General features: G+C 43.9%; 1 protein-coding gene across 1 annotated transcript in view; it reads right to left on the bottom strand.

Moving 5' to 3' along the window:
- Window positions 1-5,265: 5,265 nt before the first annotated feature.
- Window positions 5,266-12,970, bottom strand: part of LOC137439232 (synaptotagmin-like protein 5) — a 37,266-nt gene continuing 29,561 nt past the window's right edge. The window contains exons 11-15 of the mRNA XM_078767955.1: window positions 12,830-12,932; window positions 9,537-9,698; window positions 8,957-9,204; window positions 8,173-8,381; window positions 5,266-6,313 (exon numbers count right to left, since the gene is read on the bottom strand). Coding sequence (XP_078624081.1) covers window positions 6,171-6,313; window positions 8,173-8,381; window positions 8,957-9,204; window positions 9,537-9,698; window positions 12,830-12,932 — 865 coding nt within the window. The 3' untranslated portion in view covers window positions 5,266-6,170. The remainder of the gene's footprint in view (window positions 6,314-8,172; window positions 8,382-8,956; window positions 9,205-9,536; window positions 9,699-12,829; window positions 12,933-12,970) is intronic.

The raw sequence follows: 12,970 nt of genomic DNA on the forward strand, positions 1-12,970 counted from the left end.
TATATATATGTATATATATATATATATATATATACATATATATATATATATATATATATATATATATATATATATATATATATATATATATATATATATATATATATATGTATATATGTATATATATATGTATATATATATATATATATATATATATATATATATATATATATATATGTGTATATATATATATATATATATATATGTGTATATATATATATATATATATATATGTATATGTGTATATATATATATATATATATGTATATGTGTATATATATATATATATATATATATATATATATATATATATATATATATATATATATATATATACAGTCACATGAAAAAGTAGGTACACCCCATGTAAAGTTTTAACTTTTTCAACATATTTCAACATACAGCTATTTGATCTTCATTTCAACAATATTGATAGATAAAGGTGATATAATATAACAAATTCATGAAACATTTACATTTTGTAGTCCATTGTATAATTTAAATAAACATAAATGCAAATTTTGCATGTGGAAAAATTAAGTACACCCCTACATTTATCACTACTTCAAATACCTAAAATTCGAATCAGGTGCACCAGCTCAGGTGCAAATGATTAGAACATCATTAGAGAGGATCTTGGAGGAACCTGTCTTATTTAAACCTCAGACATTTAGTTTGGTTTGCTCTTTGTTGTTGAAGTGTGTGGCGTCACCATGCCTAGATCAAAAGAGCTCTCTGAGGCCTTCAGAAAGAAGGTTATAGATGCCTACGAGTCTGGGAAGGGATTTAAAAAGATCTCCAAACAATTTGACATCAATCATTCGACTGTCCGGAAGATCATCTACAAGTGGAGAAGATTCCAAACAACTGCCAACTTGTTCAGGCCAGGCCGCCCCAGCAAGTTCAGCCCGAGAGCAGACCGCAAGATGCTGAAAGAAGTCTCGAAGAACCCCAGAATGTCATCATGGGACCTACAGGTAGCTCTTGCCACTGTTGATGTCAAAGTGCACGAGTCTACCATTAGAAAGAGGCTGCACAAATTTCATCTACATGGGAGGTGTGCCAGGAGGAAACCTTTGCTGTCCAGAAAGAACATCGGGGCAAGACGAAAGTTTGCCAATGAACACCGAGGCAAAGACCAGCACTTCTGGAACAATGTGCTCTGGACAGATGAGTCAAAGGTAGAGCTATTTGGCCACAGTACCAGAAGACATGTTTGGCGAAAACCAAAGACAGCATTTGACCACAAGAACCTGATACCAACTGTAAAGCATGGTGGTGGAAATATTATGGTTTGGGGCAGCTTTGCTGCATCAGGGCCTGGGCAGCTCACATCATAGAACCTACTATGAATTCTTCATTGTACCAGAGGGTGCTTGAGGATAATGTGAGGCCATCTGTCGGAAAGTTGAAGCTCAACCGAAGGTGGACCTTGCAACATGACAATGACCCTAGACATACCAGTAAATCCACCAAGGAATGGCTGAAAAGAAAGAAATGGAGGGTTCTGGAATGGCCAAGTCAAAGCCCGGATCTAAATCCCATCGAGATGTTGTGGGGGGATTTGAAACGAGCTGTGCATGCAAGAAACCCCTTAAACATCGCACAGCTGAAAGAATTCGGCATGGAGGAGTGGGCAAAAATTTCTCCCAGTCGATGGCAGAGACTGGTCGACAGTTATAAGAAACACCTACTTGAGGTTGTTTCTGCCAAAAGGGGCAATACCACCTATTAGAGCCAAGGGTGTACTTACTTTTTCCACATGCGAAATTTGCATTTATGTTTATTTAAATTATACAATGGACTACAAAATGTAAATGTTTCATGATATTTGTTATATTATATCACCTTTATCTATCAATATTGTTGAAATGAAGATCAAATAGCTGTATGTTGAAATATGTTGAAAAGGTCAAAACTTTACATGGGGTGTACTTACTTTTTGACGTGACTATATATATATATATATATATATATATATATATATATATATATATATATATATATATATATATATATATATATATATATATTTATATATATATATATATATATATTTATATATATATATATACACATACATACATATTGTTACGGTTTGTGACCTTTTTCTTCTTCCTTCCCCCACACCCCGCTGTGAGTTAGATCAAGTGGTTTGGTCCATGGGTATAAAGCCTATGATTGGCTGTGGGGGAGGGGCCAGGAAGGTGTTTCAGAGGGGAGAGGGGCCATTTTGGAAGAGACCTAATGGCGGAGTGCCTTTTGGTGTGCTCGTCGAGTTGTCATCAGAAACCTCTGTTCCTGAAGGTTGACTTATGCCAGATCAACCCCTGCTGCCACCTCGATACCTGAAGGTTGAGTCCATTGTGGAAAACTATATATATATATAAAAGCCCTGGTGTTGGCTTAGTGGTTAAAGTGCCGGCTTGGGATCCTAGGGTCCTGGGTTCGAATCCCGGTCGATCGCTGAATTAACGCCAAGGGGGTTGACTCAGCCTGTCATCCTCCCGAGGTCGGCAAATTGAGTACCAGCTTGCTGGGATGAATGACCACGGTGTATACCCACGTTTAGAAGTGGTACACCGTATCCCTGCACATCGTAAGAAGCGACTAAGGGTTGGCGTCAGGAAGGGCATCCGGCCATAAAATCATTGCCTCAAACAGGGAACCATGATTGTCATGGGGCCCGCAAGGCTAACCCCCGCTTTTGCAGGGAAAATGGCCTTAAAACTATCATTCATTCATTCATATATATATGCGATTGTGATTGTGAATCATATGTGATTCATATATATTATACATATATATATATATATTGTTACGGATCTCAGAGACGGCACTCCCCTTAGCAAGGGGGGGGGGGTTAAACCCCTTGGCCTGTTAAGCTGGCCGTCTCTAGTCCTGGTACTTATAACGCTCCTTTGCGGGGTGAAATTGGTCAGGGTTATTGGTCAAGGTGTTCTCCCGAATACAACATGCATTTTAAGGCCATTTTCCCTGCAAGAGCGGGGGTTAGCCTTGCGGTCCCCATGACAATCTTCTCCATTTTGCCCTATTTTCTGCATCTCTCCTTGTTAACCCCCTTGCCCGCATGTCTTCTTCCACCGTCTTTAGCCAAGTCTTTCTCCGTCCTCTACTTCCTTCTACATTCATTTCCATCACTCTTCTCAACCAGTCACTTTCATCCTTCCTCAACACATGACCAAACCATCTCAACCTGTTCCTCTTCACAGCATCAATCACAGGCTCTATTCCCATCATCTTTCGCAATTCATCATTTGTCTTCCTCTCTCTCAGCGACACTCTGCACATCCACCGAACCATTCGCATTTCCACCCTTTCCAGCCTTCGTTGCTGCTCTGCATTCATGACCCATGTCTCACTCCCATAAATCATAACACTTCTCACACATGCAGCATACACCTTTCCCTTCAGCTTCAACGACACTCCCCTCCTCATCAGCACGCCACTCAGTTCCCGAAACTTCTTCCGTGCACATCTCACTCTAGCAACCGTTGCCGAGTCTGATCCACCTTCTCCATTCAGCATGTCTTCGAGATAGCAAAATGTTTTCACACCTTCCATCTTCACGCCGTCTCCAAGATCCAACTCAACATTTCCTCCATCTGCAGCTCCCTCTGTGCACACCTTACGTTTGAATGTAGCTGCCACACTGGTTAATGACCCTCTCAGACCACTACATTTTTCATGAACCCACTCAGCGCACATTGTACATTGAATGGAGTTCACTCTGACACCCTTCCTGCACACAGCACATGGCCACTTCCCAGTTCTTTCCACCTCTCCACATGCTTTACCACTTGCCATCACCTTCGTCTTTCCTGTATTCACCTTCAGAACTTTTGTCTCGATACTTTCCTTCCACTTGTTCATCTTTTCCTTCAGTCCATCCATACTTTCCGCAATCAACACCAGATCATCTGCATACAACAACTCCCACGGTAAACCCTCCTTTACGGTCTGAGCCAGCACCTCCATCACAGCTACAAATAGTAGTGGACTTAGTACCGACCCCTGATGCACTCCCACCTTCACCTCAAACTCACCACTGTTCCCGTCCTTCATCCTTCCAGCTGTGCGCGCTCTTTTGTCCATTGCCATCACAACTCTGATCAACCATTCCTCCACTTCTAACTTCCTCAATGCCCATCTCCACACAGGATCTTTGAAGCTCAGCCAGAGTGACCGTCGGGTTCTTGGTCACCTCTCTTACCAAGGCCCTTCTCCCCCGATTGCTCAGTTTGGCTGGGCGGCCAGCTCTAGGAAGAGTCCTGGTTGTTCCAAACTTCTTCCATTTAAGAATTATGGAGGTCACTGTGCTCTTGGGAACCTTCAATGCACCAGAATTATTTTTTTTGTAGGCTTCCCCAGATCTGTGCCTCGACACAATCCTGTCTCTGTGCTCTGCAGGCAGTTCCTTCCACCTCATGGCTTGGTTTTTGCTCTGATATGCATTGTCAGCTGTGAGACCTTATATAGACAGGTGTGTGCCTTTCCAAATCATGTCCAATCAATTGAATTTACCACAGGTGGACTCCAATCAAGGTGTAGAAACATCTCAAAGATGATCAAAAGAAATGGGAGGCACCTGAGCTAAATTTCAAGTGTCATAGCAAAGTGTCTGAATACTTATGTAAATGTGATATTTCAGTTTTTTATTTTTAATAAATTTGCAAAAAACTTTCTAAAATCCTGTTTCCTCTTTGTCATTATGGGGTATTGAGTGTAGATTGATGAGGAAAAAAATGCATTTAAATGATTTCAGCACAAGGCTGCAACATAACAAAATGTGAAAAAATTTAAGGGGTCTGAATGCACTGTATATATATATATATATGAATCGGATGAAAATTTCCAATTTCTGTGACCTTCAACTTTTGACTTCAAGCAAACTGATTCTTGCTTGTGATTATCTCTACCAGGTGATTAACTTGCGTGAAGATCGGAGTAAAAATGTGACCTGCAGGTGATTGACCTACAGACAGACAGTGCAAACAATACACTTGTGAATCTCTGCTTTCGCAAGTAACAAACAGAGATGAATATATATAACCTCTGTCGACCTTCGGTGACGGAGGTAATGACTCGGACATCCTTAAATATCACGACAAAAATGACCTAAACCAGCTTAATATGGACATGAGCCTGAAACATGAGAACAACTGAGGTGAGGGTGGGTAGTGGTGGTGGTCAGAGATTGTTATGGTCACAAAGATCTTGGAACAGAGATAAACTACAACAAAACGATTTTTCAACGAGTTTTATTCCTCCAGACACAACACGGACAAACGATGAGAGCGGACGCTCTACGTTACGGAGAGACAACCACAAGATAACATTTTTGTCGATTAAAGGCAAAGTGTAACAAAACTTCACACCAACGTTTTTTCTAGTTTATGGAACCTGTTCAGAATCCAATTCACGTGTTTCTTTCGGATTGGTGGAACGCACTGAAATTTGTTGTGACGTGTTGTGGAAGGCTTGGAACCAATGACAACATACCTACACTGTACACACCAGAGGGACACGTGCATCGTACAGGGCGGCATTATTACGTCATTTGGTTAAACAAGATGATCAAGACACCAATGTGTCTTGTGATATGTAATAGAGATAGAAAAGGCGTCTCAATGTGACATAGTCATTCCTGAAGGTGAGGACATCATTTCCTGACCCGATCCATCAAGGTCTTCCACCTTCTGTTCTTTTGCTTTTTATCATGTCTTGATCTCTTCATAACATCAATTTCCTTCGCAAACCCAAAGAAAAGCCTGTCTGGAAGGCCCGAGCTCAAAGCAGAAACAAATAATGGAGTCAGCATCAAGAGGGTCGCAGTAGACCCATAAGGCTGTGGGTTGTCTGGCTCATCCAATGACCTTTCATGTTAAGATCTGAAGCCTTGAAAGGGAGCTGGATGTTTCGTTGAGTGGTTAAAGACTTGTTTCTTTCTCCCACTGGCTTGTGTGAATTTGATTCCCATGGCCATTCATTCTCGCCGACCCGTACTTGGCAAGTGTGGTCAGTACGCCAAAGAGCCCCTCAATGCGAGTTGAGGGAGGCCTTTGTCCTGTAGTAGACAAAAATAGGCGACAGTAAGTGGGGGTTTGGGTGAGGGGCAGGGCTCGAGATAGCTGGCATTGGGTATGGCATCAGAGGTTCCCTGGTTCCATGGAAGATCGGAGCATAAACAAGACCTCGTGCCAAGTGCCAGGGCAGCTCTGTATCTTACGCCACGCATCCACCTCGACTCCCATTGCGTCATTCCAAGGTGCAATCCGTTCGTAGCTCACTCCTGCATATCCCACACATTCAGATTAGGACTACAGATGGATTACACCATGCAAAACTTCATCTAAGCACCCTCAAGATGAAAGCTAGTTCAAAAAAATCATTCATTCCAATGAAAATCATTCCAAAAAAAAGAAAATCATTCATCATTCCAATGAAAGAATCATTGGAATCTCCCACGATGAAGCTAACTCCGAGGGCCTTTCACTTACTCACCCCAGGCAGGTTGGTGGTCTTTCTGTCTTCTACCGACTCCTCTCCGGCCTTGACCCCCAGCCCTGTCAGTGCTCTGTCCCCCAAATATTCCTACAGGTTGCACAAGATCTGCCTGCAACCCTCTGATGGTTAAACTGCCGAAATCAAGACTCTCTATTCACCTTCACTCTTTCATTCCTCTTTTTTCTCCCGCCTCTGGAACAATCTCCCACACTCTCTTCAATCCCACTCCTCCCTCCAGGTCTTTAAAACAGCTGTTCACCACCATCTCTTATCTTCCCCCATCCAAAACCTTGATCTTTTCTACCCCCGCTAATTTCACCCCAGATCCACTTTTTTGAAATACCAACTTCCCTCCTGGAAGTCCTAGCCGTGTCCATGTGTTTTATACCTTCCCCCCCCCCCCCCCCACCCCCCCACGCCTGCTGCCCCCAAGCCCTCTCCCTCTCACAGATCTCCCGATGTCCCTGTTCTCTACTGTTGTACTTGCGTGCTTCCCCCTCTCTCCCCATTTTGTCTCCCACTCCCTTTATTTCGTCTCATGTGTCCGTTTGTTTTTGTTTTTTTGTCGTTAATGTTAGCTCTTACACGAGCCTCGATCTTGTATACAAAACTAGAGCTTCCAGGGAAGCAGAACTCAACTGAACTGACTGGACAACTTTAAAGTCCTAAATTCTTGTGCTTTTCTTAAGAGCTGAAAAAAATATGTCAGCCTACGGCGGCCATTTTGTGACAGATCGGGTTGACATGCGATAACAACCTACCTTGTGTGGTAAAAGTCTCACACACCAAGTTTGATCAAAATCCATAAATATTTGTGGACGTTAAAGTCTTAACATCGTTTCGGAGCTGAAAACAATATGGCGGACATTTTGTGACGGATCGGGTTGGAATGCAATAGCAACCTACCTTGTGTGGCAAGGGTTAAACATTCTAAGTTTGATCAAAATCTGTTAATATTTGTGGACGCTAGAGTGTTAACGTCGTTTTCATGACCAAAAACAAAATGGTCGCCTAAGTCCGCCATTTTTCAACGGATCGGGCTGAAATGTAATACCAACGTGGTCCTTGGGGTAAGGATGCTGCATGTCAAGTTTGATCAGAATCGGTTGATATTTGTGGACGCTGGAGTGTTAACGTCGAAAAGTTAACGGACGACAGACGACAGACGATGACGACGGACGCCGGAGGGTTCAGTATGTGATGAACTCAACTGGACGGCAGTCCAGTTGTGTTTAAAAAAGAAAGGATTGGAAGGCAAAGGCCAAACACCGAGCAAATTCCTTGAGGTGAGACCACTTCGATGCACCTAATCACCTGTCAGGACGGTGGTACCTTGCAAAGACGGTCCTAAACCTACACACAGCATGACTTTGGGTGTTATGTCAGGATTAGTTAGTTCTGCCTAGGTTAAGTTTCTTACAATGTGTAAAAATAAAATTTGGACTTGATCTCATCATCCAACAGTAAAATTGCTTGATTTTCCAACGTCTGGCTTTGAGCTCCAGCAGAGATGCATTATCAGAAATGTGTCCAAAGCAATTGGGGGGACGGGGAGGATCATTATGAACCAAGGTGGTGATTACTATGTGATGCATACAAGGATCTCCCATCGCAACAAAAGACCCAAGGGGGAGCCACACTGACCTGTGCCGGAGCCGAGACGCACGCCCCCCAGGAAACGTTTCCCACCCAAGGCCTCGCGGTCCCAAAGGGTCAGCTCCAGGGAGACGTGCGGGAGGTCAGGTGGGGGTAGTCCATCGAAGATGAACGTGTGGTTCCAAACGGGGCTCACGGTGCCACGCACAACGCCGGTCTTCTGTTTTGTGACGCGTTGCTCGTCGGGCAGCAGACATCTGCCCCATTGCAAACAACGGTCACTCAATGGAAGGTTTAAACACAAAAGCTCTCACAATGGCTTGTTTATGTGAGCACATAACCTTTAACCTCGAGTCCACCATTTTACACATGCCAACACAATTCATTCACAAGGACCTCTCTTGTTTGAATGCGGTTGTTGATCACGTACAAAACATTTGAATTTCCCCTGCCTTTTTACACAGACGGATCACAACATCATTTCACTGTCTGAATTTTAACGACAGAGCTGTGATATATGCAATTAGAGGATAATCTTCTTCTTCTGCCAATGACAGAACGTGGCGGCGGGTAGTATCATTTGCTGGGAGCACAGCTGTGCCACTGATGCCCCCTGTAGGTCAGGGAAGGAATTTGGAATTTGACCATGGTACCTACTGTAGCATCAGATGGCACAGATGGCTTCTTTGAGCACATGACTTTAGAAGAGGTCCAGGAGAGCAGTACGTAATTAAATAAGACTAAGATTTAACCAATAAAGACCTTGGTTTAAAATGCATGAAACGCATCACGACTCTTATGATACACCATCGATATTCCAAAACAAACCCACCCTTTCACATAGGAGTTGCACACCGGAGGATTCCTCGTAGCAGTCAGGTTCTTCGCTCCTTTTACCCTCACGTGTAGCTCACCAGGTGCGGCGAGCGAGGGGCCCAGGGGAGCGGGTGGGGCACCGGGCGGCATAGGAGGACCCAAGGGTGGTGCGCTCGTGTCGCAAGATGATGGCGGCGGCAGGTACTTGAGAGCCAACATGAGCTCTCCTTTGTATTGAGGTGGAGCCAGAGCCAAGGGTTCCACCTTGAGTGTCGGTGACAACACTTAAAAGCTTAATAGCAGCACCAACTCCCACACTCCACAGGGTGGCCACATCACAACCACAGGATAATTAATGTTGGGTTTGACAATATTCCCTGCAACTAGCCTTGTACGTTTATCAACTTTCTGCAATGAAGGCCTTAAATATGTTTGGATATGTTTTGGCAATATAAAATAAATATCGTTTGAAAAGCATCATTTATGATAAGATCACAAGATTGGAAATTATCTTAAAGCACCCAAAGTCTGTGTTTGTGGAACCCAAAGCAGTGATGTTTATGGATGAGGATGGTGGCGGTGTAAGGGTCTCTCACCAGGGGCTGCAGAGGGTACCATGATGGTGGGCTGTCACCCAGGTTCAGTGTGTCCAGGGGCAACTCCAGCTGTCCGAGGAAGATGTTGCGATGGAGACGATCATAGTGCCAGACGGACAGCCAAAGGCTGCGAAGCTCCAGCTGTGTGTGGCTGATGGTGAACTGGAGGGCACGGGTGGTATTTATTGGTCGAATGCGGCAAGAACCGTTTCCCACCAAGGTGTTGCCCTAATTCAACGACTCAATAATTAGAGCTTGTGATGAGTCAGATCGACTGCACTCTGCTAATTCACATATCTTCGGGAGTGTGCGAATGTTATGTGCGAATGTTATTTGTGAACCTAAACTTTGGACAATCAAGTAAATACATTCAAAACAAGAAAGAGCAATCAGAGATTGCAGACCCTCGCCAGGATGTGTTTTCAGTGGTTTTTAAGGCGTTTGTGTTAAAACAAATATGGCGGCCGAACCACGTGACAAATGACGTCCTCATTATTATTTTTTCTCCACCAATTTATCCCTAGATTATGCTCAAGAAATTTCATCTTGATCGGATAAAGTTTTGTACTTGTCGAATTATGACGTCATAATGGAGGCACCTATGACATCATCATTAACAGATGTTATTCCACATGGAGAGTTCTTTACAATGAGCCATGTCTACATTTTTTCTATGAAGCGCTTTCGGAGATATAGAGGTGCAAATGTTTTCGGTTTTTCCAAGATGGCGGCCGAACCACGTGAGTCATGACGTCATAATTTTCATTAAAAAAAATTATACAGGTGGAGTTGCACTTATGGTGAAAATTTCCTGTCAATCAGACCAATGGTTGCAGAGAAAATCATATTTATTCTGTGCAGACAAACAAACAGACAGACAAACAAACAAACAAACGGACTCAAATGTAATACCCTCTCCTCAGGCGGCACTCAGTCGAGAGCATACCTCCGCCTGGTTGGCCATATCATTCAATGGTGAAGAATCACTTAAAAATTAAATAACTCGTATCCGAATCCATATTCAGATCTTCACCAAAATCGAATCGATTCTTCCCCGTCACACGGGGGGGGGGGGGGGGGGGGGGGGGAGGGGAATCTCACACTCTTACGATGTCTCTCCGAAAAGACCGACTGGACAACCCTCCCATCCACTTTCTGAATAATCCTCTCCAAGAAGTTCTGTCACTCAAGCTTTTGGGTCTCACTATTTGCCATGATTTTTCCTGGGAAAACCACATTTCAAATCTGGCCTCCAAAGCCAGTCGCCGACTGGGCATCCTCCGTCGTGCGAAGTCCTTCCTTGGCACACCTGAGCTCCTCACCACATACAAGGCTTTCATCCACAGCTCTATGGAATACTGCTCTCCCCTCTGGTCTGGTGCTCCTGCCTCACACCTAGCTCGTCTTCACGCTGTTGAAACCAAAGCGTTCAGAATCATTGGCATCTCCCGCGATGAAGCTAACTCCAAGGGCCTTTCACTCACTCACCGCAGGCAGGTTGGTGGTCTTTCCGTCTTCTACCGACTCCTCTCTGGCCTTGCCCCCCCAGCTCTCTCTGGGCTCTGTCCCCCAAATATTCCTACAGGTCGCACAAGATCTGCCTGCAACCCTCTTATGGTTAAACTGCCAAAATCAAGACTTTCTGCTCACCTTCACTCCTTCATTCCTCTTTTCTCCCGCCTCTGGAACAAACTCCCTCACTCTCTTCAATCCCACTCCACCCTCCAGGTCTTTAAAACAGCTGTTCACCACCATCTCTTATCCTCCCCCATCCAAAACCTTGATCTTCTCTACCCCCTCTAATTTCGGTCCCCTTGTGTTTTATACCTCTCCCCCCCCCCCCCCCTTCCCACGCCTCCTCCCCCCAAGCCCTCTCCCTCCCACACTTCTCCCTGCTCTCAAATGTTGTGGTTGTGTGCTTCCCCTTCTCTCCCCATCTTGTCTTCCGCTCCCTCTTTTTGTATATTTTGTTTGTCTGGTTGATTTGTTTGTGAAATAAATGTTAGCTCTTTCACGAGCCTCGATTCAGTATACAAAAAAAACAAAAAAAAACACACAACCTGTCTAACAAGTTTCGTCCAAATCCATCCATAACTTTTTGAGATATCCTGCTATGTATCGTTTTTGGCCCTATCTCCTAATGGTGAAGAATCACTTTAAAAATTCTAGAAGCCGGAACCGAATCCGGATCTTCAGCAAATCTAATAATTTTGTCGGTGTCAAATACGCGACATCTCTGCCAAATTTCGTCCGAATCCGTCCACAACCTTTTGAGATTTTTTTTCACAAACAGACAAACAGACAGGGGTGAAAACATAACCTCCATCCACCTTGGGTAGCGGAGGTAAATATTGAGAAGATCTACTCAATATTCAGCAAGGTTTGTCTCAGCATCATCTAAAGACCCAAAAGACCACAAGGACATTAAAAAAACCCGAGCACCCAAAAGACCCAAAAGACCACAAAGACACAAAAGACCCCGATGATCCAAAATACCCCGATGACCCAAAATACCCCGAAGACCCAAAAGACCACAAAGATACAAAAGACCCCGAAGACCCTTAAAGAACCAAAAGACCCCAGAGACCCTTAAAGACCCCAAAAGGCCCCCCCAAGACCTTCAAAGACACAAAATATCCAGAAGACACAAAAGTCCCTGAGGACCCAAAAGAACCAAAACACCCCATGGAGCCAAAATACCCAGAGGACCAAAAAGTCCCAGAGGACTCCGATAACCCAAAATACCCTGCAGACCCAAAATACCCCAAAGACATTTAAAGACTCCTATGACCCTTAAGGACCCCAAAGACACAAAACACCATGAAGACCATTAGCGACCCTGAACACCCAAAATACCTAGTAGACCCAAAATACCCCAAAGACACAAAAGACCTAGAGGACCCAAACGATCCAGAAGATCCAAAAGACCTCAAAGATCCAGAGGACCCCAAAGACCCTTAAAAGCCCCAAGAGATCCTTTAAACTCTTGAAGACCTTTCAGATCCAAAAGACCCAAATGACCCCGAGGAATTTCCACGGGCCCCTGCCATTTTGCTGTCAAAGGACATTCCTGTCAAACTCCCGAAATATTCCACACTCTATTGCAAAGTAATTCCCTTACAACAGCCCAGTGGAACCGGGTTATCCGCGAGTAATAAATAAATGGTCCTTTACAGCATTATGAGTAGTGATAGCAAGAAAGCTGAAGTGTGCACTACAAAAATAGTCCACTTAGCACAAGGTCCCTCCGTGGTAGCTCATTTGTCCCAAAGAACATTCCCATGCATACTCACCTTGAGGGTTTCGTTAAAATGAGGGTTGATGGTGTTTTTCTTCACTTTGGTTTTCCGCTTTCCTTGCCGCGATGTGTCTGGCAGCAAGTAGGCCTTAACGTAGCTGGGGAACAGTATTAAGAATCACTAAGTGGATTCCGT

The sequence above is a fragment of the Myxine glutinosa genome, chromosome 14 (assembly GCF_964187855.1).
Source record: "Myxine glutinosa chromosome 14, kmMyxGlut1.1, whole genome shotgun sequence".
NCBI lineage: Eukaryota > Metazoa > Chordata > Myxini > Myxiniformes > Myxinidae > Myxine > Myxine glutinosa.